Here is a 24,971-nt window from a genome sequence, read left to right as displayed (position 1 = left end):
TTATTTGGGCAATCATATTCATTTTCAGAATTAGACTTATGATTTATAAAGGACTACATGGAAAAAAGAATGCCAATTACCAGGAAGGTGCAGGCATTTAGGACTTCCGATATTGTTACTTATGAAAGTAATCAAGTAATGAGTCTAGAACATAAGGGAATCAAAATATATTGAATGGTATTCTCTAGAATTCTTCCGTTCACATGCCTGAGAGCCCACATTTATTGAGGGCTTGATACGGACTGTTCACAGTGCTATGCATACAACGTACTTTATTTTGTATAATCTTAAAAATAGTCCTGCCCATTTATGAAACATGTTTTTGTTTTATTTTGTTTGTTTTATCAGAACATGGGACTGTCCATAATATTTCCCTCTACCCTAAACCTGAGAAATAATCACTATCCATAATGATAAGGAATCAAACGCAGTGGGGTTGTGTGATGTTTAAATGTATTAGTATTTACAAAATATTTGGGTCAGAGCTTGGCCTATAAGACACACTAATATCTGTGCTTTATAAATTTTAATTCATTTCACCCTCTAAGCAATCCTATGGCATTCAATTCCTCATTATTTATACTCAAAGAATAGTTTACTGTGGGGTGTTCTTAGGGAATACAGATGACTCAATAGAGAAAAATTAACATGGGCATTTTAGTTAATATTACTAGTCTGAGTTTTTTTCCCAGCAAGCAACAGAAGTCAATTCCAGCTACCTTAAGCAAAACAAAACTGTTCTGGAAGGATACATAGTCTTCCAAATCCATGTGTAGCCAGAATACCAGGCTTAGAGAACAGATAACTATTCATGTTGTGGAGATAGGATAGCTCAAACTGCAGCATCGGTGTTCCTTTGCAGGATCAGTCTGCTCTTTTAGGCCCACTGCAATCAGTTTGATGCAAAAATATTTTGTTCACTGGAATCATTATTACATCCGATAATCAAGGACAAGCATCTGATCCCACCCACTCCTCCCTGAAGCTAGGGTCTAGCTCCTCAGATTTCATTATGGAAACCAGAAGTGGAAGAGTAAGCAGATAGAATTCCCATCCTTCTCAACTCTATGCAATGGGAAATTCCCTCCCAAAGAATTCTAATGGGGTGCTACTGTCTGGGAATATTTAAAAGCCAGACAATGGCCAAAATGCAAATAAAACACATTCTTAAAAATAGCAAAGAAAGATCCCATGCTCCACCTGGAAAGTGCCTATTCTGTTTAGTCTGGGAGGTTAGGTAAGCATTGGACTAGCCTTACTTAATTGCTGAGAATTCTCTAGTAATGAATGTTAGGTTACACAAAAAGAATGAAGCCATTTGGGAAAATACTGTTCTTTGATACTTAGTTCTTTTATATCCCTAAATTCCTTCTCTGCTCTTGCTAAAATAAGGGATAAAGAAATTCTTTAGTATGGAAGATTATATTTTGGGCCAGATATCTCCATAAAGTACATTTGTTCAATAAAAAGTGGAGAAGAGCGAAGAAAGAGGAAAGGAAACAGAGAAAGATAGGAGGGGAGAAGCTCAATTAGAAGAAAGTGCAGAGAAAGGAGAGGGCATAAAACAAGACAAATAGAACCTATCCTGGAAGGTAGAGGACTGCTTTGATACACCTAGGTTCTAAAGCCTTCTTGCGACTGAGCTTACCCCAGATGGAGATCAGTAGTCCTGGAGTTTAAAAAGAATATATAGTCCAATGTAAATGTAGAGTTTCCTTCTCTCACTAAAGGAAATGAGGAGGAGAAATTTCACCTCAGTGACTGAGTTCATTCTCCTTGGACTCACCAGTCACCTGGAACTGCAGATTGTCCTCTTCCCGCTGTTTCTGGCCATTTACATGGTCACAGTCGCAGGGAATGTTGGCATGATTGTCCTCATCCAGGTCAATGCCCGGCTCCACAAACCCATGTACTTTTTCCTGAGCCACTTGTCCTTTGTGGATCTGTGCTTCTCTTCCACAATGTGACTCCCCAAATGCTGGAGATCTTGTCGGAGAAGGAATTCATTTCCTATTCTGCTTGTCTGGTGCAGTGTTACTTCTTTATCGCCTTGGTCCACGTGGAGATGTACATCCTGGCTGTGATGGCCTTTGATCGGTACATGGCCATCTGCAACCCTCTGCTGTATGGCAGCAAGATGTCTAAGAGTGTGTGCACCACCCTCATCATGGGCTCTTACATGTATGGGGCACTCACGGGCCTCATGGAGACCATGTGGACCTACAACCTCTCCTTCTGTGGCCCCAATGAAATTAACCACTTCTACTGTGCTGACCCACCACTAATTAAGCTGGCCTGTTCTGACACTTCCAACAAGTAGCTGTCAATGTTTGTTGTGGCTGGATGTAACCTTTCCTTTTTTCTGCTCATCATCTTGATTTCTTATGTTTATATTTTTCCTACTATGCTGAGGATTTGTTCCACAGAAGCCAGGCACAAAGCTTTCTCTACCTGTGGCTCCCATCTCACAGCTGTCACCATATTCTATGTGACCCTTTTCTTCATATGTCTCAGATGTCCCTCAAAGGAATCTGTGGAACAAAGTAAAATGGTAGCTGTATTTTATACAACGGTCATCCCCATGTTGAACCCTATGATTTATAGCCTTAGGAATAAGGATGTGAAAGAAGCATTGACCAAAGAGTTGTTAATAAAACAAAGATTTTCTTAGAATCTATCACTATTCTTTTGGCCCCCCCATGTTTTTCTAAAGATTTTTCCAGCATTATAGGATGGAATCAATTTACTCTACTCTTATAATTGATGGCTAAGCTGAAATATCACCTCTTACAGCAAGTCTTCCCTAATACATTCAGGTTGTATAGGTACCATATGGTGCTTTACCCATGACCTTACCTTCTGGTGTATTTATAACATAGAACTATAATCTTATGTGTAGCATACCTCTGTTTCTTCCACTATTCTAGGAAGTTCAGAAAGGAAGAGACCATATCTTTTCATCTTTTTCTCTATTACCACAGCAAAGAACACCCATTCCATTTGTTTGTAGAATTCAGGTAGTAGGTTGGCCTGTATTCTTTGTTCCAGTTGAACCATTGGAAGCAATCTCCCAATTTCTTAAAGGGCCAAATGCTTATAAAATTGGCAAAAATGAAGAGGTTGCAGAACTTCAAATATGGAAAACTCACCAGATATGGTTGAGAATATATCAATAGAATATCATCTTCATCACCGCAGGTGGTTTTTTTTAATTTTTATTGTATTTCAGGCACGTAGTACTGGACACATAAATAGGTAGATGCATGTCAATGTCCATAGATGTTGATACAAAAGTCAAGAATTGTTGTGTTTTGCAATGCCTTTGAGACAGTTATCTTGTATAAGTCAGGTGCAGACCCATGAAAATTAGGGATAAGACTGAATCAACTTATATGTCTTCCAGCTTGAAAAACGGAGCTTAAAATATTAATTAATCTTAATTAGAGGAATAAAGTTATATGCTTTACCATATAGAGATTGTAAACTGAAATTTAACCCACCACATCTACAAACAATTCTCCAAACTAAAGCAATAAAAATGAAAACCGTATGTCTTGCATGATTAAATCATGCTAATTTTTCTCCTCTTCTATTAATATAAACTGTTTATCCAGGAATTTGAATCTTCTTTTACAGTGTTAAACAATAAAGAAAAATCAACCATTATCTGGGAATTCAGCTGGGTGTTAGAGAAGTGTACTAATTCTTTTAGAGGAGGAGAAGCCCGTTTGGGGCTCATCAATGACATGTCAGTATGACATATGACATGTATCTTCCTTATTATCCCATTTTTTAAACAATATTTTCTTACTGAAAAATAGAAGGAACTTTCTCTATTAATATATAGAATTTTACTTAGGTAGTACAGATTGCTTGAAATATATGTTGTGACCCATGGTTATTATCACGGGAAACTAAGACCCAGCACCTCCCCCCCCAACAAAGGTAACACAATAAACAGGATACAGACAAAACATTTTAAGAGAGGAAGAAAGTAAGATCTCAAGTTCTTCTAGCCCTTTTATTTTTTTAAGATTTTATTTATTTACTAGAGAAAGAGAGAGAGAAAGAGATAGCAAGAGAGAACACCGAGCTGGGAGAAGAGGGAGAAACAAGCTCTCCTCAAACAGGGAGACCAACACAGGACTTGATTTCAGGACCCTGGGATCATGACCTGAGCTGAAGGCAGACACCTAACTGACTGAGCCACCCAAGCACCCCTATTTTATTTATGTTAAAAATTGTAATTCCTCTGAGAGTCATTTTGTTCTTGAGATTCATTTCCTACTGTAGATGATGCAATGTGTAGCTTTTTAATGACCTCTACAGGTCTCTGTCTACACTCTCCAGTGAGAAAGCCCCATCATGGGAGATCCAACCCTTTCAAGTCCTCCTGATTTATCCTTTGGTGATGACAGATGAGATGCTTCTGAGAACATTTTTACCTCATGTACAAGTAGGTTCCTGCCCAGGTAGGTTCATGCACAAGGACAGCCTGTGTGTTTTTATGGAGTCAGTCTGAAGTGTTGGCCCTCTAGGTTGTCCTTGCAGTTCTGCAGAAGGAGAGAACGTTCTTGGAAAGGGTTATCAGGAAGTGGGATTAGAAGCTTTGTTGCAGCAACGCATGTCACTGTGTGATAGTCAGATAATTATGTTTCTGTTTTCTCTATTAAAGACATTCTGTCCTTTAGTAAAAAGTATCATTTTCCATTTCTCTCACTTTATCCATTGTCTGTCTCCTTCTTTCTCTTTGTCACCCCATACACATGTGCAGAGTCACTGATGGGAACTTTTACAAGTTCTACTGTCTGTGCTCAAACCAGCAATATGTTCAAGCACAATGACTGACAAGCCCACTTGCTCTGAAGACATTAAGAAATGACTCTGTACTGTTTAGAACCCACTACTCCTTTTCTGCCCCCTTCCTTCTACATCCTTGATGTTCGGAGCAAACCTAGAGAAAAGCTGGGAGAGCAATTTCACTCTACATGAGATTTTTCTATCGTTCTCTTCTTTGTTAAAAACAGTGCTCTGAAGATGTCTGTATGATGCTGGCAGGTTCGCTATGGGCCCAGACATTTCCAACGGGAAGCAATTATCTTGGTTTGCCTAAGACTGAGGTATTCCCCAGGATGCAAAACCAGGATATTCTTGGGCAGACTGGATGGCATTTGATCCGCTACACATTCTCCACCACAGACTGAACTGGTCACAGACATGGTGTCAACAGTTTGAACCCCTTTTTATTCCCCTGTCCAAATTTGTCATTAAACATCTACTAAAATTTAAGACCTTCCTGGAACTGGAGACTGAGCTCATATGGCTTGTCTTACTCACTGGTAACACTCCTCACTTCCTAATAGCATTTATCTTTTTCTTCTATGTTTTGATCACATTTGCCATAAGTGAAAAATAAGCAGTTAAAAATGCTCTCTTTACATATTACACATATGGTTTATTAATCATTCAATGTATCAGTGAATTTGTAAAAAGTGTTTAAGAGTGCTTGGATGAGTAGACTGAAACAAAAACAGGTTTCATAAATAAATAAAGCATAACTAGAATATTACTGCCAGTAAATGAGCTCAAAATATTTAAACTAGAGTATTAGAATGTCCTAGATGGCATCCAGAATACAGATTGCTAGTCATCTTAATTTTATATAGTCAACAACTAAAAATAACTTCCTCTTCAACTCTTTAAAAAATGTCCTTAGCTTTTGGTACGTTTTAGACATGGCATTACTTTAAGCTTAAATACTCATAGAAGAGTATGGTAGGCCCTCACTTAGTATTTCATTGTTCTTATTTTATTCAATGTTCTAAGGCAGAAAGAAAGGAAGAAAGAAATTGCCATAGAATTTCTTAATGCTTCAAGATCCAAGGGAGGGGACGCCTGGGTGGCTCAGTGGGTTAAGCCGCTGCCTTCGGCTCGGGTTGTGATCTCAGGGTCCCGGGATCAAGTCCCACATCAAGCTCTCTGCTCAGCAGGGAGCCTGCTTCCCTCTCTCTCTCTCTCTCTGCCTGCCTCTCTGTCTACTTGTGATCTCTCTCTGTCAAATAAATAAATAAAATATTAAAAAAAAATCCAAGGGAGAAGGACTTTCTAAAAGTATGGAGGAGATGCTTGAAAAAGGTGGTGATGCTTGAATTTATTCTTATTAGGTTTGTTTGCAATGTGGATGAATGCTGACAATGATTCAATTCTTGATTAGGTTGATTTTCAAAATTTTAAAAATATTAAACCAATATTAAACCAACCAAAAATATTAAACCAATATTAAACCAACCAAAAAGATTTTGCTTTTTGGGATAAGGACAATTGGTTTATAGTAAACCATTTTATACAGTTGTAGTAAGCCATTTTTTGAAAAACAGTTCAATGTAGAAGATTCAGAAATGGATGCTGAACTTTCTGATTATGAAATAACATTTCTTTGTGGCTTTGAGTAAATTTCTCTATATTATAGACCTTCAAAACTCTATAAATATAGTGAATAAAAAGTGTACACACATTTTAAAATGTGGAGCTTTCAGGAAATAACAAGAACATTCTCCTTCTGGTGTTTTTTGTTGTTGTTGTTGTTTTTTGTTTTGTTTTGTTTTGTTTTTTGAGAGGGGAGAGAGGAAAGGGAGGGGTAGCAGGTAAGGGAGGAAGAGAGAGAATCTTAAGCCAGTTCATTCCAGATGAAGATTCTGACCAGGGTTTATTCAGTTACTGGAAGGAAGGTCTCCCAGTAACATCTGCATTAGCCTGCTATATGAATAAGAAATCAACTTTTACTGTGCAAAACCACCAAAATTTCAGAGATTGTTATGACTGCTAGTATTATTTTCTTTAAGATTTATTTATTCATTTTAGAGAGAGGGAGGGGAGGGGTAGTAGGAGGAGAGTAAATCCAAATCAGACTCCCATATGAAGTTGGAGACTGATGCTGGCCTCGATCTCACAACCCTGATCTGAAATCAAGAGTCAGTCACTTAACTGACTGAACCACACAGACACCCCTCCTAAAATATTTGTGTCTACAAGAATAAGTATCCCATGTTCTGTTGGTGTATTTCTATAATTTTATACTATTTTTCTATTTTCTCTGTAAAAAGTCTCATACAGAATTACATGCATAAGAGAAAGAGATACTGCTAAGAAAAGATGCCTGAGAAAGAAAAAAGAAAAAGGAAAAAAGAAAACTAGCAGAGGAATCAAAAGAGAATGGGTTAAGAAATGATATTATACAATAAGCACAGCTATATTTGGTCAGTGTATTTTGTGATTTCTGTTTATTTTATTAGATAACGTGCATCTTTACCTGGATCAGATTTAAGAAAATGCTCAATTTTACTGATGTGACAGAATTTGTTCTTTTGGGATTAACCAGTCGTCCTGAACTACAGCTCCTTTTCTTTGCGGTGTTCTTTTTTATTTTTTTTATTTTTTAAAAGATTTTATTTATTTATTTGACAGAGAGAAATCACAAGTAGACGGAGAGGCAGGCAGAGAGAGAGACAGGGAAGCAGGCTCCCTGCTGAGCAGAGAGCCCGATGCGGGACTCGATCCCAGGACCCTGAGATCATGACCTGAGCCGAAGGCAGCGGCTTAACCCACTGAGCCACCCAGGCGCCCCTCTTTGCAGTGTTCTTACTGGTCTACATTATCACACTGATTGGGAACATTGGCATGATCATACTAATCAGGATCAGTCCCCAGGTCAACATCCCCATGTACTTTTTCCTCAGTCACTTATCTTTTGCAGATGTGTGGTTCTCCTCTGATGTCACGTTGAAGATGTTAGAAAATCTAGTAGCTGAGATCAAAACCATTTCCTATCCTGGCTGTATAATGCGGTGCTTTCTCTTCATTGCCTTTATCCACTTAGAGGTGTTCATCCTTGCCGTGATGGCCTTTGACAGATACATGGTGATTGGCAACCCTCTGCTCTATAGCAGCCGGATGTCAAGGACCATCTGTATTTGACTAATCTCTTTTCCTTATCTATATGGCTTCTTCATTAGTTGATCTCAACACTGTGGACCCATGGTTTGTACTTCTGTGGGAACATTAAGATCAACCACTTCTACTGTGCAGACCCAGCCCTCATCAAAATGGCCTGTGCAGGAAACTTCATCAAAGAATCCACCAAGTGCACCTTGGTAGGTCTCAACTTCTCTTATTCCTTGCTAATCATTATCATCTCCTACATATTTATCCTCATTGCCATCTTAAGGATGCACTCTGCAGAAGGAAGAAAGAAAGCCTTCTCCACATGTGCTTCCCACTTGACAGCTGTCACTATATTTTATGGAACCCTATTCTTCATGTACCTCAGAAGTCCAACGGAAGAGTCTGTGGAATAGGGCAAGATGGTGGCTGTGTTTTACACCACAGTAATTCCTATGTTGAATCCCATGATCTACAGTCTCAGGAACCAAGATGTAAAGGAGGCCATGAGCAAAGCAGTCAGTAGAACAATTTTAACTAAATAAAGCAGAAACTTCAAATGCAGGATGAGACCCGTAGTTCACTAGAAGTGTAAATTGACTTTCAAATCATTCTGAGAAAATTTGTTATTTCTGTTTTCAATAAATAGACGAAGAATACAGAATTGAGACGGGAGTAATAGCACCAAGAAAAGGGAAGCCTATTGTAGACCAGACTCTCTGGGTCTCTGAGACCTGAGATAATAAGATGTGTTGACGACAGCATCCACTCTTTCCCTTTCACCCAGTGTCAAATTCAGTAGTTCATTTTGTGATTGGGAATGTTTGTTCATGGCTTCTCAGTACCTCACAAGTCACTTTTTCGAGTATGATTTTAAAAGAACTGTAATGGTCTCTTCTTGCACCTAGAATAGGGATTGAGATGATAAGTTATTATTTTAAAATGCTTCAGTTGAATATAATTTCACCAGGAGGCATTGTTAAAATTGGAGATGACATCCCTGACAATTGGATATTTTATGTAGAATATGATATCATAAGATTTATATAACCATGGTAATTAATGTAACTTTATACTAGATGAGTGTCTGCCTTTCAAATATATAATAATTAATTCAATAAACTTCATTTCAAGTGAACAAACTTGACATCCTATGGTATCCATTTAAGATCCATTTTATGTCTTTTCTTACAATGACTATCAGAAGGTGATAACACAATCTCAGTGAGTTTTGGAACTTGGATTGTATTTCAATAAATATATTTCAACAAGTTACCTATAGAAAATTTGGGGGAGTATAAAGATAGCTTTACTCTTTCTTTTTCCTTTTATGTTTTTTTAAATAGTTCAGTTGGGTTTGGTGGCAGTAAGAAACTATCGAACCCTTAGTGTTTCTAGCACTTGCCTTTGTATCTTGTCATAAGTCTCATATCAGACTCTCAACTGAACATACCATTGTTCATATATAACACATGGTCTATCTTTTTTTAGAATATTATTGCCTCAGTTTCAAAAATGCTTTTTTTTTAAAAATTAAAGATTATAAGGCATGAACAGCTAAATGCTATTGTGATGTACAAAATCTATAATCTTTTATATGCTTGCACATGTATGCATATGTGTTTCACACGTATACACATGTATGTGTATGCATATTTGTGTAGTGTGTATGTATATGTGTGTGTTTCAGAGTAGTCAACTTGATAGCACTTTCTAGGAGTTCTTAGTGAAGAATTTCCTTTAGAATCCAACTTGTTGTCACACCACTATTTGTGTACTAACATCTCTATCCCTCTAATTATAAAATACCGAAAATATTGTATATAAATTTGCTTTTATTTATCTAGTTCTATTTTTTAGCATTCTAAACTGCTGTTTAATCAGTTAACTCATTCCTCTAGCAAGTTTTAGCTGAGTGTATATTATATACCTGGCACAGTGTTAGGTATTTGTTATCAATGAACCAAACAGAAAAAGAAATCCTTGGTCTCATGAAGCTTATATTCCAGTGGTGTAAGGCATACAAAAACAATTATCATAGAATACAAGTAAATCATGTAATAAGTTAGTAATTGTATGGCAAAATCTGAAAAAAATTATTGTGGGATAATAAAAGGGTCTCTGACTAAAGCATGAGAATAAAGATAACTTTTAATTGAGAAAGTGACAGTAAGTCTAAGGACAGACCACCCTGAACAGGTCTGATCTTGTCTGATCTCAAAAGCTAAACAGGGTTGGGCCTGGTTAGTACTTGGATGGGAGAAGTTGACAGTAGCAAAAACCTCATGAAAGAGGTCTAGATAGTAGCTCTGCACATGTGCTTATATGTGTGTGGGGAGGTAGTGCTCTAAGCACAAGAAACATCTAGAAAAGAGTTTAAATGCAAATATTCACTGAATATTCAAGGAAAAATTGGAAGCCATTGTTGTTAGAACCCAGGAATATGAGAAAAGTAATAGAATATGAGATCAAAGGCATAACAGGGTCTTAGTATAAGCGATATGAACTAAGTTGTATGAAATACAGGGGAGGAGATTGCTAATTTTACATAGGGACCCTCAAGGAAATGTTTAAAAGAAAAGTTTTTCATGACCCATATAGGTAGATAATTGCATTAAATAATCTTTGTGGTCTGGAGAGATCTCTGGTTAGAATAATAAAAACTCAACTTTCTTTCTCTGTGCAAGTTGTCCTATCTGGATTTCTCCATGCTAAGTGCGAAGTTGTCCTGGCTTTTTATACTGAGAACCACCTTTTAACATAAAACCTAGAGCAATCACATCAGGCTTTTTAGTGTCTTGTAGAGGCTGGCCTTAAAAATTAAACTTAGCGCAATATTTGAGGGGATGAAATATAATTAACTTCTCATTGAGAGAAATTCTGGGTCAGAGGTAGGTTACTGTTTATGATATAGGCCCAAGACTTCTGTGGACAGTAAACCTTTGGTCCTAAGTAGCAAACTTATTCTCTCAAGTAACAGTTACTCTCAAGACCCACACAGAGCTGTAACTCATATATGTTTAATCAACACTCCTCAATTCCAAAGTATGGTTTCATGGTAAGCCTGGAGCGTCTCGACACTATTCTGAGAAATATCTAGGTGATAGTTAGACATGTGCTTCTCTTAGTTATAGAGTTCACCTATTGAAAATATTATCATATCACCATTTTCTTTAGTCAAAAAAATATTTCTTGTATATCTACCATGTGCCTCCATCCTAGGTAGGGCCATGAACAAGGCAATTGCTCTACTGAAAATCTTCTTGCAGTTCGAGAAGAAGAATGAATTTGGTGGAAAACCAGCAATTCCTCCACTGATCTCAATAAGCTGAAATAGGCTCTTGTTGCAGAAACAACTTGGAGGGCATACATTGCCAGGCACTCAAGCAAAGTGATCAAATACGTATTTTTAGCTAAAGAACGAACATATTTTTGTTCCTTCAAGTTCATAAAGACTTTGATAAAATATATTCTATAGAATATATTATATACACCAGTCATATAGTAGACATGGGAGTCATTTTGGATCAGTAGTTGAGATTTTGATCTGCACAATTAATAGTTACCTTTGGGATTGAGATGAGTAGTTGTACAAACTCTAGACTCAAAGTCTGGAATCAGGAACCTAGTCCCCAATTCATTAGAAATATGACCTTGAGCAAGTCACTGAAACTCTCTAAGCTCTGTCTCTTGACTGTAAAATAGATATCATAATAATGATGGTGGTGGTGAAAATTAAGTTAGCAAATGTAACATATGCTTTATTGTTGTTGTTAACTTTCTCATGTTCTTATTCATAAAGTGAAAGATGTGAAACAGATACATTTTCCTGCTCTGATATGATACAATTTTCATTGTAGGGAATGATGCTACCTGTTTCACCTTTCACTGGAAAAGCCCAGTGGCACAGACCAAGGACTGCAGAACATAAGACTGCCTTGTGCAGACTGAGTGACACCATCACCCAGTTGAAAATGATGCAAACCCAAAGCAAATTGTGTTCTTGGATCCCAGAAGATCAAAATAACTTGAATTTGGGGAAAAACCAAATTGTGCAAACCTACTATTAAAAACCAAAACTCAACAGTGTGGACTTTCCTCTAGAGGGTTACTTGCCCCCAGGGTTCTGGGTAGGCAAAGCTTCTTAATTGGTTCTTCTTCCCCCTCCCCCGCCCCCCACCCCCTTAAGGCAAAGATTTAAGGGAAACTTCTCTTGTGGACTTTCAGGTTCTCTTTTACCTGGTATACATTGCTTATCATCTCTCATGTAGCATTTTCTTTTCACTTCTGCATTCTTACTGGGAATATTTCTCCTCATTCTCAGGTTGGTATAAAAATATATTTATCCAAATCTGTCAGACTAAATTTGCATCTCAGATTTTAACTTCTCTTATTTTTTTTTTAATTTTATTTATTTGTTTGCAAGAGAGAGCAGGAGCAAGAAAAAGCTAGATAGCAGGAACAAGGGGAGCAGCTGAGGGGGAGGGAGAAGCAGACTCCCTGCTGAGCAGGGAGCCCAAAGCAGGGCTGGATCCAAGGATCCTGGGATCATGACTCCCGCAGAAGGCAGTCACCCAACTGGCTGAGCCATTAGGTGCCCCTATCTTCTCTTATTCTTTATAATTACCATTAGTTATACTATACATGATATCTGTGTGTGAAGGTGTCTATTTATGCACATGGAAGTGACTGAGAAATGGGAAGGAGGGAGGAAAGAGACAGATACAGAGAGAGAAAGATATTTTCTACAGAGATTTGATCATTTGATTATTACAAACTACTAATGGAAACTATAATTTCCAGGAGTGCATTTAGTAATAATTGTGCTCTGTATTTATTATGTGTGAATATGTAATGTCTTTTCATACTTATAATTAAACAATGAAATGAGTATTATTGTTACTGTCACATCATATTAAGGCATAGATAAATGAAAGGCAAAGAAAACAAATATAAAACCAGTTCAAGTTCTTACATCATGGAGCCAGAATTCAACACAAGTCTAACAACAAAAACAGAATTCTTTACTGAGAATACTGAATATTTTCTCATGCCTGGTCTTGTGGGGAAAAAAAATCTGTATTTACTGATATAATTTGAAATATAGAGTGATGCAATAGGGGAATCTCCATAAATAATAGTCAATAATATTTAGTAGATTATAATTATATGCTAAGGAGTCCACATCCAGGGAATATGTATAAATTAATGAATGTAGTTAAATACTTTACCCCTTTATACCTGGCTTTGATGACCAATGTGATCAGTTTGCGCTCTTTAATTTAAGTGGGTGGAAGCATGAGATTAGATTAAAAATAATATTTTCTCAAACATTTAGGGCTGGTAAATTATTTGATTAAGTGGCTTCCATCCCTAATCATGGAGAATATGCTTATAATGAAGAAGTGATGAGGTAAGAAATTATTTTACATTGGGTTGAAGAGAGAATTATGAGCCTTCATAAATATCTTAAAATATGAAACCTCCAAACATACCAATATTGGAAACAAGAGATGTCTAATAGTCTCAGAGGGGTCTGTGTGTGGCTCAGGTCCTGAACTCAGGGTCCTTGGATCAAGCACCACATAGGGCTGTGTTTAGTGGTGAATCTGCTTGGGATTCACTCTCTCTGTCTGCCCCTCCCTCTGCTCATGCTCTCTCTGAAATAAGTAAAAAAAAAAAAAAAAAAAAAAAAAAAAAAAAAAAAAAAAAATCTTTAGAAATATAAGTAGTCTTGGCAGTTTGACTAAGCACAATATTTAGTAGCAGTATGTTTCAGTCACAATATTCATATAACTGTTATGTACTAGGGCATCTTAGTAACTTTCAGTCATAGATAGTGAATAAAGAAATATAAAAGAGGCATGGATAAAAATATAAATTAAGAAATAAACAACACTTGATTTTTAAATTTATTTCCTCCTAGTTATCCCTGAGATTTATAACAAATATTGACTTGGAGTTGAGAAAATGCTCAATTTCACCGATGTGACAGAGTTTATTCTTTTGGGACTAACCAGTCGTCAGGAATGGCAAGTTCTCTTCTTCATCATTTTTCTTATGGTCTATGTTGTCACCATAGTGGGCAATATTGGCATGATCATGTTAATTAAGGTCAGTCCACAGCTTAATAGCCCCATGTACTTTTTCCTCAGTCATTTGTCATTTGTGGATGTCTGGTTTTCTTCCAATGTGACCCCCAAAATGTTGGAAAATCTGTTATCAGAAACAAAAACTATTTCTTATGCCGGTTGTTTGGTACAGTGTTTCTTCTTCATTGCCCTCGTCCATGTAGAAGTTTTTATTCTTGCTGTGATGGCCTTTGATAGGTACATGGCAATTGGGAAACCTCTGCTTTATGGCAGCAAAATGTCTAGGGCGGTCTGTATGCGACTGATTTCTTTCCCCTATATATATGGCTTTCTGACTAGTCTGGCTGCAACCCTGTGGACATATGGCTTGTCCTTTTGTGGGAATATTGAGATCAACCACTTCTACTGTGCAGACCCACCTCTCATCAAAATGGCGTGCTCAGGGACTTTTGTAAAAGAATACACTATGATCATACTTGCAGGCATTAATTTCACATATTCTCTGACTGTGGTGACCATTTCGTATCTGTTCATTCTCATTGCCATTCTACGGATGCACTCAGCGGAAGGGAGGCAGAAGGCCTTTTCCACCTGTGGCTCCCACTTGACAGCGGTCATCATATTTTATGGGACTCTCATATTCATGTATCTCAGACGTCCTACAGAGGAATCTGTGGAGCAGGGGAAAATGGTGGCTGTGTTTTACACCACAGTGATCCCCATGCTGAATCCCATGATCTACAGTCTGAGGAATAAAGATGTGAAAGAAGCCATGAAAAAAGTTATCAGCAGAACATGTTTAACAAAATAAAATACAATTTTGTTAATATTGTCTTATGTGATCCATAAGAATTTGTCAATAGATTGTGGTTCAGCATATCAATAACTTTCACAAAAACTAGATTATTTCATGCATTAATTATAAAAAAAGAGAAAGACTCAAACCCAGTGGGAAAAAAAGGAGACAAATCAACGCTATTGATGTGAGTAGTAAGGATTTGTTAAAATTTTTTAAAAAATTAATTAATTGGAAAGTTTGTTTGAGCCAAAATTTGCAGGTACACTAATTAAAATTATTCAAATATTTAGCTGAAATGAAGTATTTTGTTTTTTTTATTAAAAAATGCAATGAATGATTATGGAAAATACTTATCAATTTGCCTATTTAGAGAGTAGATTGGAGCAGTAAAAATAAGAACTTATTGCATTTAGTTTTCTAGTATGTCAACATAAAAATGGTGGTCTTGGTAATGGTTGTGAGATTTTATGGAAACAAATATATTTTCTTCAATATGAATGGCAGGTCTATTCAGAGACTATTATCTTGAATAAAGCTATCCTCTTGTATGTCATCCCTTTTCAACATTTTTAGTATTCATGAGAGATTCGGCATGGTATGTAATTCTCTTACAGATCCCAGTAAGTGCCATATTTAAATGCCACGGTGGCCATTGATCACTGACCTTCTCCCTTGTTCCTGCCAAAGGGTCTTCGGTTGGACAGAAGAGTGGGTAGAATCAGCAAATGGATGCATAATTTTGAAAGCACAGCTCTCTTGATCCCACTTAATAAATAAATAAAATTGGTATTCATGGGGAATAATTTGCACATCTGTGACTAAGATGTAGTAAATATTTTTAAATGATTTTTATGTTTGAAAGACACAAAGTATCAGGGTGGTGTATTTGTTGCTAATGATAACATGACCCACCACTCTCATACCTCATTTCATGAAATACAAGCATGAGGAACAACTTTAAAACTTGGACTTCTTAAATTCTCTTTATCAATACATACATCTATAATACATACATTAATAATCTGCTTTTTTGATGTAGAAAATACAAAAAGTACTGCAATGGAACCAACACACACTTAAATTACACCTTTAAGTAATTACAAATTTATCTGGAAAGATATAAATATAAAATGGCATTGATGTAATATGAGAATAAACATTCTTCTTTGTCCACTTTTGAGTTTTTATTTTCTTCAAGGGGAACCAACAATGTATACGAACTCACTTCCACACACATACACACATGTCATCAGCAACTTTTTAAAAAAATATTTTATTTATTTTTTTGACAGAGAGAGAGAGAGAGAGAGAGAGATCACAAGTAGGCAGAGGGTGGGGTGAGGGAGGGAAGCAGATTCCCTGCTGAGCAGAGAGCCCGATGTGGGGCTCGATCCCAGGACCCTGAGATCATGACCTGAATCTAAGGCAGAGGCTTAACCCACTGAGCCACCCAGGTGCCCCATCAGCAATGCTTTAAAGGTATTTGCATTTAAACAAACTGGTCATTTAGATTAAATCATACTTTACCACTGTGCCTATAGTTGCAAAACTTAACCCCTCCCCCCAAAAAAACAACTTTAAGGTCTAACTCAGTGTTACTTTTGGGGTTAGTTAAAAATAACTTTGTCAGGACAACTGTTTATTCACCAGTTGGATTTTGTTAGAGAACTCTCGATATGCCAGTTAGTTGCTGATTACTAATAAATTTCAAAGTATGATTTTAAAACATTTTAATATGTAGGCTGTTAACAGTTGGATTTGGATCTGTGCTATATCTCTCATTCTCTCACTGCCTCCCCAACACCCAAAAAAATGAAAAGCTATCCCTATTTACTTTTTAGAGATTTAGTTTCGTGCTCCATGAAGAATGAGAACAGCACTTTCTGGGTTTGAGTTTCCAAATTTCAAATTAATTTGTGGTTCTCCTTGGATAAATCATTTTTATTATTCATCCAGTTAATTTTTAGTTTCTAGTCACTGCTCTCCAAGGTCTCTCCAGACTTGTAATTTCTATGAATCTAAGTTTTTAGTAGAACTTAAAGCAATTTTTTCATTTGTTGAGTATTTGGGATATTTTTGCAAAGTACTTTGAAAAATAAATCTTTTTGTTACATTCATGTCTACATCTGTCACTTTCATTATATTTAAGCATCTCTAACATACAGCACATTTATCTCTCCTTGTCATGATGCAAACCAAGAATATTTTCCCAAGATGCATAACTGCTAAATGAGAACAAAAGAATGCAGAACTCATGTAAAGGTGGGAGAGATTACACCATGTTATCAAGAATTTTGATTTCTTAATTTTACTATCAGGGTTACCCTTCTCATTAACAGGCCTTAACTTCTCCTACCCCTGAGACGTTTCTGGCATTTTAATCATTATTCCTATCATAATTACCGGGGTAGTTTCCGGGGGAGATATTCTCAATGCTCTCAGTGTTCAAAATTCTATTATAAATAGGGAACAATTATCATTGGATGTTCTCCTCTGCTGAAGGTAGGTCTACAAATTGTATACTCTTTGCAAAACAGATTAATGCAGTCAAATATTTTCATTTTTATCCATATTTTGAAGATGAGATTGAGACTTTATTTGTAGATTTATTTGTTATCACAGTGCTTTATATGATATTACTGGGAAATATTCTTTCTCTATCTGTTCAAAACATCCCAAGAATGAGCTCATTACAATGCAGATTTATACAATTTAATCCTTGTTTGTTAGCCTTTACACCATTCTCTGCAAATACCATTGATTTTCACATTGTTGCTTTAAAATAGATGTGAATGGAGTTGAGGATATCCTATCAGTGCTAATGATTGGGCCAGTAATTATACCTTTACTGTTTTTCTTTATGGAAAGTTCTTGAAAGGTTAATAAAAAAATACATATTTTTGTAAATTATACATTCTATCTTCTCAATTGTTTTGACAGATGATGCACTTCTGCAATAAACTGACTCTATCCCAGAACTCACTGGGACATCTGATCCCAGGTCTAAACTTCAAGGAGGAGGGAGAGGCAATGGTCTACTACCTCTGTAGTTCAGCCTGCTCAAGGGTCCTGCAAAGGACTAGTTCATCTAGGATGGACTGTTAAAAGGATACCTTTGTTATGTCTTGGAGGATAATCAAACTAAATTTTAAATGTAAAGAAATAGGATAATAGAATAAGTAATCAAAGAGGCAACAACATAAGGTCATTAAGGGTACTGCAGTTAAATTAATTGGTTTGCATCCTAATCTTGTCAATTACTTGTTGTCTGGCCAGGGAGACCTAGTTAGTCTCAGTGCTTTGGTTTCTTCATTGCAAAATGATGATACTAATAGAATCTGTTTCATAGGACCTTTGCATGCTAAAGTTCCAGGGAGCACTCAGTAAAAGTTAGCTATTCTTACTGATATTATAAAGCTGAGACTGTTGTCACTAGAAAAATCTGTCTTATTTTTTGTGTGTTGGAATGCTATAATGTATTCCATAAAGCTGAACTAGACTTTTTAAAACACTTTTCACAACACTTTAAAAAAAATCATAACTGTGAATATTCTTGAATATCCGTTTACATGTAACATCTTAACTAGGCAACTTAAAGAGTTCCCAAGATGGATGAGACAAACTCTACTATCACAGAGCTAAAGATTACGTATAGAGGAAAATAAATACACACTCATGCAGGAACTAAAACAAAATTGGAGAAATAGTATTAGTTTATGTTTCTTACATACCTTGAAAAATATATTTATATCATTTTATGCTTAAAATAAGTAGAACCATTAACCAAAGTCAACTCTGTGAACTGGAGAATCATGGGTTCATCAAGTGGGGTCAGGAGTTTTTGCATAGAGAAATCCCTCACTTTAGAGCTCTTCCCCAAACAAACTGCAGACATTATCTGACTCAGGATTCCCATACTTGAAATGAGCCAAAAGATGGGTTACAATCATGGAAATCTATAGTAATGGGAAACTTAGATCAGAATTAAAACTTTGGTGCCTATTATGTTATGTACCCAATTAATAGCATATTTAACTCCATTATTAAACATTTTCAGGGTAAGAATATAGTTCATTGAGATTAATTCACTCCTGAATTCATCGTGCTACCAATTACAGGTGGCCATGATATAATCACAGAGCCCATATATATTTTTTTACATGATATAAAAGGATGTCTCTAGCAACACTCTTTTTCACCTAGTGCCAAGCTAATATTTATCTTTCTGAGCTTTTCCATTGCATGCCATTCACCCTTCATATTTTTACACAGCTTGCTGTTTCTCACCAGTTCAGAAGTCCCCTCCTCAGAGAAATCTTTGATCACTCTTTCTGCACCCTGCCTCCTCCTATTTCTTATCTTCCTAGCATGCTGCCATTTTGTCACAGTATGTCCACCTCCTAAAGTATCTCATTTGTACATTTGTGTATTGCTTGGTCTTTTCAATGATGATAGAGTAGGATGCAAACCAGAATCTTATATATCTTGTTCATTCTCAGATTTCCAGAATTTAGAATACTGCTAGATCTAGGGGTACCTGGGTGGCTCAGTTGGTTAAGCATCCGAGGCTTGATTTCAGCTCAGGTCTTGATCCCAGAGTTGTGGAATTGAGTGCTGTGTCAGACTCTGTGCTAGGCATAGAGCCTGTTTGGGATTCTCTCTCTCTGTCTCTTCTCTACCCCATCTCCCTCTCTTATAAAAACACAAAACAAAAGAACTGCTAGCTGTAACAAATATATCTGCCATAATATTGGCTTTGATGTTTGTAAATAAACTAAGGTAAGCAATTATAAACTAAGGTCAATTTTCAAGAGTAATAGACCCTTCAAATATTAATATTAAGGGGAGCTCAAATTTCCAAGATGGTGTTAATCCTACAGATGTCCTTAAGAACTTATGACAAGTTTTTACTCCTTGAGAGAAGTAAGATAGAAAAGTGTAGTAAATGGGGAAAATATTGTTTCGGAACCTTTTCCTTGAGAGGATATTAAGTGTGAATATAAATAAGCAGGTGTAGCATTGATTGCATCTGAAAACCAGTAGAATCTGAAATAACATGTCACCTAAACTTTACTTCATGATATTTACCGTTGACATAATTTTAGTAGTGCATGCAGCAAACAAGCATAATGTTTAGTCAAATAAAATAAAATATGATGTAGGAATTTCGTATGTTGTAGGTATATGATAAGATATGGTAGGGAAAATATGTCAATAACTAGACTGCAACATCAATGTGTAAGTCCATAAGTTGGAAAGGATTTAGCCATTCCCTGACAATTTTTAATCTGACTTCGATCATGTTTGTGCCTTGAGATTTTAACATCAGTGTAATAATTAAGCAAATGTGAATGTCCAATTTTAGTAATATATGATAGCAATATATGTAGTTATCTATTTTACTGATAAAGAACTAATGAATATTCATGGTATGTACCTACCTATAAGACCTATTAAGGGAAACAATGAAGCCTACCTATTCTAAACTTGGACATGGTGCATAATTGCATTGATTTTAAATTATTTCCATTAGAATAAGGATAAATCCGTCTCAAAAATTTCAAGAATAAAGCAGATTCATTCCTGTTTTTTATTTCTCTGTAGGTACTACAGACTGGCTCTATGGTAAGGCAATGCCAAATTTCACAGATGTGACAGAATTTATTCTTCTGGGCTTGACCAGCCGTCAGGAATTTCAAGTTCTCTTTTTTGTGGTATTCCTTGTCGTGTACATGATCACTCTGTTAGGGAACATTGGCATGATCATTTTGATCAGCATCAGTCCTCAGCTTCAGAGCCCTATGTACTTTTTCTTGAGTCATTTGTCTTTTGTGGATGTGTGGTTCTCTTCCAACGTCACCCCTAAAATGCTGGAAAACTTAATATCAGAGACAAAAACCATTTCCTATGTGGGGTGTTTGGTGCAGTGCTACTTTTTCATTGCCCTTGTGCACGTGGAAGTCTATATCTTGGCAGTGATGGCTTTCGATCGCTACATGGCCATCTGCAACCCTTTGCTTTATGGAAGTAAAATGTCCAGGACTGTCTGTGTTCGACTTATCTCTGTGCCTTATGTCTATGGGTTCTCTGTTAGTTTAATATGTACACTCTGGACATATGGCTTATACTTCTGTGGAAACTTTGAAATCAACCACTTCTATTGTGCAGACCCTCCTCTCATCAAGATTGCCTGTGGGGGAGTCCACATCAAAGAATACACGATGATTGTTATTGCTGGAATTAACTTCACGTATTCTCTCTCTGTGGTTCTCATCTCCTACACCCTCATTGTAGTCACTGTGCTACGCATGCGCTCCGCCGATGGCAGGAGGAAGGCATTTTCCACATGTGGGTCCCACTTGACAGCTGTTACTATGTTTTATGGGACTCTCATATTCATGTATCTCAGACGTCCCACTGAGGAGTCTGTGGAGCAGGGGAAAATGGTGGCTGTGTTTTACACCACAGTGATCCCCATGCTGAATCCCATGATCTACAGTCTGAGGAACAAGGATGTGAAAGAGGCGGTCCACAAAGCAATTGCCAAGGCAAACAAGGGCCAATGAAACTTCATTAAATAGTTTTGTGGTATGTTGCTACCTATTATGAATGTCCAGGCATAAAAGTCTTAATGCAACAAGGATTTTCTAAAGGCAACTCTTACATACAATAAGAGGTCCAATCTAACACAGGATGCCTTACTCCAGAAGGGACTCCCACTGCTAAGACTGCTTTATTCTATATATACAACCTTATCATCAAAACTGACATATTAGTGTCATTCAGAATGTACATAAAATTGTGTTAAGTGTAGTCATTGGAGGAATTCATAAATGACTCTATATAAATAAATATTAATTACAGATACCTTTGCTAGAGTTGAACATGTTTTCCTAGGGTATTTCCCTATACCCATGCTCCTCTACCTAGAAAAAGAGTAATAATTCATGTATTTTTCATGACCTTAGGTATGTTAATGGTTCCTGATTAACCAAAAAGTGTTCTATAACGTTCGTTCACACATGGACTTCTGAAAATGGAATTGTATTCAGAATCTTCAACCTGTGTCTCAGGACCATCATAAATTATATCTTCAGTATGTGTTGTTTGGTAGTTAACAATGTTTCTGCTTCAGTAAGCTGTTTATTCTAACTCTACTCTTTAGTTTGGATTCTGGTAAAACTCTTTTTTTTTTTTTTTTAAAGATTTTATTTCTTTGACAAAGGGAAAGGGAGAGAAGCTGGGTAGCAGCAGAGAGAGAGAGAGAGAGAAGTAGGCTCCCCACTGAACACAAAACCTGATGTAGGGCTTGATCCCAGGATCCTGAGATCATCACCTGAGCTGAAGGCAGACGCTGAATGAGCACCCAGGCGTTCCTTGATTCTGGTATAACTCTTGTTATAAGCTGCTAAATAAAGAACTGAAGAATATAATGTTAATGAGAATAAACTAGGATCCAGCAATAACTTCGGATCATATCAACCAAAGGTTTAATGGGACAAAGTCTGGCAGAGGTCCTATTTCATATATCAGAAAATTTATAGATTCATTTTTTAAATTATGCTGAGGACAGGAAACTCCTTTGTCATAAGCGTTCACCCTTTTAAGAGCCGGAAATTTATCTATTTATTCTTATTACTTTCTATTTATTTATGAGCCTCTTTCTCATTTGTAGTGGTTGTCATCTAAAGTTCAGTTTTCAGATTTATTTAGAGAAAATTATGAATTAGTTTAAGAAAAATATGTAAGCAAATAAGTGTGATATGTTAATGAGAAAGTGTGATATGCTTATGTCAAGTGTGACATGCTAATGAGGAAAAACCATAAGGCATAGTAATAATCTAAAAGTCAGAAAACACAACTGATGACCACAAACACTCATATACACATTTGCCTGTCATATATCTATATCATCTATATCTATGTATATCTATAGATATATTTAGTCACTGTGCATATATTATATAGTATAATGCATACAGCAACTTCTTGGGACTGCTGTCACATACTACTTCCCTTGGGGGTTATATATATCCATTGTCTTAATTTCTTCAGAGTCCAATAATTTCTGCAATGTCCAAGACATTACAAACCATTACATGGTTTGAATGAGACAAAGTCCAGTAGGTCTGTTGTGAAAGTCTCTCTTGTTACACCATCAGTTAATTTTAGTCATATAATATTCAAACAGCAGACTGATTTATTTAGAATCCACCTTTTGCCCATCTTATTATTGGAGGAGGTCATTGACAGGACACAACTGCCAGTTGACTGTCAAGCTGGACCAAGGCAAGAGCTCCTTATTCCTTCCCCTGTCTTTGGAATGTTCTCCCACAGTAGGAGCCATTTTCAAGGATAAAGCCTTGGAGAGCAAAGTGTTGTTGAAGACCATCTGCACGTATATGTGACTGAACCCTGTGAAGGCCTCCATATACACTTTTAAGATTCTGGCAGGAACCTGTGGAGATTTACTTATGTGGCCACCTAAGACCAGCCTCACATGTAAGTTTCCTTCCTTATGAGATGGCACCTATCAATCTGTAGGGCTCTACCTCTTCCTTTGGTCTTTGTCCTTATAGGAAGAAGCCAGTTTCAGATTTCACTGAGGAAATTCCCAAGGTTAGAAATTAACACTTACTAAAAAAAGGTTGTTGCACTTTAAAGCCACAGAAACCATTCAAAGTATCTTAATAAAAATAAGCAAGAAGCAAATGTATTTTTGTTTTAGTTTCTGTTTTTAAGTAAAATTATAGTGGTATTTTACAAAACTCAGGGGCAGGGAACATAACTAGGTTTTACAAGAAACTAGCAGTTGGGTGATTTGGATTTCTTATTTTTCTTTCTCTACAGATCAGCATTCTGTTTTTTAGTGCTCAGGGAAGCCTTAAGTGAAAACCTCAGCTCCAGAATTCACTTAATTTAAGGTTAAGTGATCAGCTGAGACTCACTGGAATTACAGGATTACAATGACAGATTCCATTGAAAGACATCTGATTGGCTCATTCTCAGTCATGTAATCACCTCAATGTGCTGTGCTTTTAGGGGTAGGACTCCTAGTGCAATGACAATGTCCCATTCCACATCTGTGAGGAAGGAGAGTCTCAGAGGGGACAGTAACTTTGTAAACAAGAATGCCATCTACACTGTGTTCCTTTTGTCTCCTTAGCCATTCATTCACTCCACCCATATACTACCATTCAGAGTAGTTACAGGGGTTGAATTAGACCCTAAGAGGGACACATTGTAGAGGATAAATTCATCAAACCCTAACCTGGGAATTGAGCTTACCAGACTGAAAAACCTAAACCCTGTGCCTGAGCCAAACCCAGGCATGTCATAATATACTGGCAGAATAACAAAGCAGAAGGGGTAGGTATTTATACTGTATTTGTACTGAACGCTGGTGGGCTTCTCCCAAAAGAATCAGGAATGAGGATTTGCTATTTATTTATTTATTTATTTATAAATTTTATTTATTTATTTGACAAAGATCACAAGTAGGCAGAGAAGCAGGCAGAGAGAGAGGGAAGCAGTCTCCCTGCTGAGCAAGAGCCCAGTGTGGAGCTTGATCCCAGGACTCTGGGATCATGACTTGAGCCAAGGAAAGAGGCTTTAACCCACTGAGCCACCCAGGCGTCCCTATTTATTTATTTATGAATGGGCTTTCAATACCTGTTTTCCACACTAGTACTGCCTTATCCCACATATTCTCCTTTCTCCTTGGGGCCTGATACAACGCTTCAGGAGAAAACGTCTTGAAAAATGTCTGGAGGCACTTGTGGCTAGTAGCTCATGCTACTGGAATTTTTGCCTTGGTGGCACATTGATTGCCTTAGTGACCCTTTTCTGACCCTTTAATTTTCTCAGAGTGTTACTAACTCCTATCAAAACTAAAAGTTTGTTTTTGTAATTATTTGGTTGACATTTGCCTTCTCTACCAGAGTTCAGCCTTATCAGGCAGGAATGTGCTTGCTTTGGCTCACAATATCAAGCACACAGTGGACACTGAGTATTTGAATTTATGAGTGAAAAAAACGTATTACATTCTGGTTGAAGGTTTAAGTGGATTTGGATTTTTTTTCCTTATAATCACTGCAACATAGAGTTATATTCTTGGAATGTGACAGCAATCATAATTACCA

The 24,971-nt window shown here is 36.8% G+C and overlaps 3 protein-coding genes and 1 pseudogene across 3 annotated transcripts; all 4 read left to right on the top strand.

Annotated features, from left to right (window-relative positions):
* Positions 1–1,721: 1,721 nt before the first annotated feature.
* Positions 1,722–2,671, top strand: LOC131822649 (olfactory receptor 5M8-like). Its single transcript, XM_059158937.1, is given in 2 exon segments — positions 1,722–1,958; positions 1,961–2,671. Coding segments are annotated over 2 exon segments (936 nt in total). The 5' UTR covers positions 1,722–1,733.
* Positions 2,672–7,328: 4,657 nt separating this feature from the next.
* LOC131822648 (olfactory receptor 5M3-like) lies at positions 7,329–8,483 on the top strand (annotated as a pseudogene).
* Positions 8,484–12,052: 3,569 nt separating this feature from the next.
* On the top strand, positions 12,053–14,841 carry LOC131822647 (olfactory receptor 5M3). The gene is made up of 2 exons (XM_059158936.1): positions 12,053–12,061; positions 13,906–14,841. The coding sequence occupies exon 2, from the start codon at positions 13,909–13,911 to the stop codon at positions 14,839–14,841; it is 933 nt and encodes a 310-aa protein (XP_059014919.1). The 5' UTR covers positions 12,053–12,061; positions 13,906–13,908.
* Positions 14,842–20,462: 5,621 nt separating this feature from the next.
* Positions 20,463–21,395, top strand: LOC131822646 (olfactory receptor 5M9). The gene has a single exon (XM_059158935.1). The coding sequence runs from the start codon at positions 20,463–20,465 to the stop codon at positions 21,393–21,395; it is 933 nt and encodes a 310-aa protein (XP_059014918.1).
* The last annotated feature ends 3,576 nt before the right edge of the window (positions 21,396–24,971 follow it).

This window comes from Mustela lutreola, chromosome 1 (assembly GCF_030435805.1).
Source record: "Mustela lutreola isolate mMusLut2 chromosome 1, mMusLut2.pri, whole genome shotgun sequence".
NCBI classification, from domain to species: Eukaryota; Metazoa; Chordata; class Mammalia; order Carnivora; family Mustelidae; genus Mustela; species Mustela lutreola.
The sequence above is the reverse complement of the archived record's forward strand: the minus strand, read 5'-3'. Positions and strand labels throughout refer to the sequence as shown.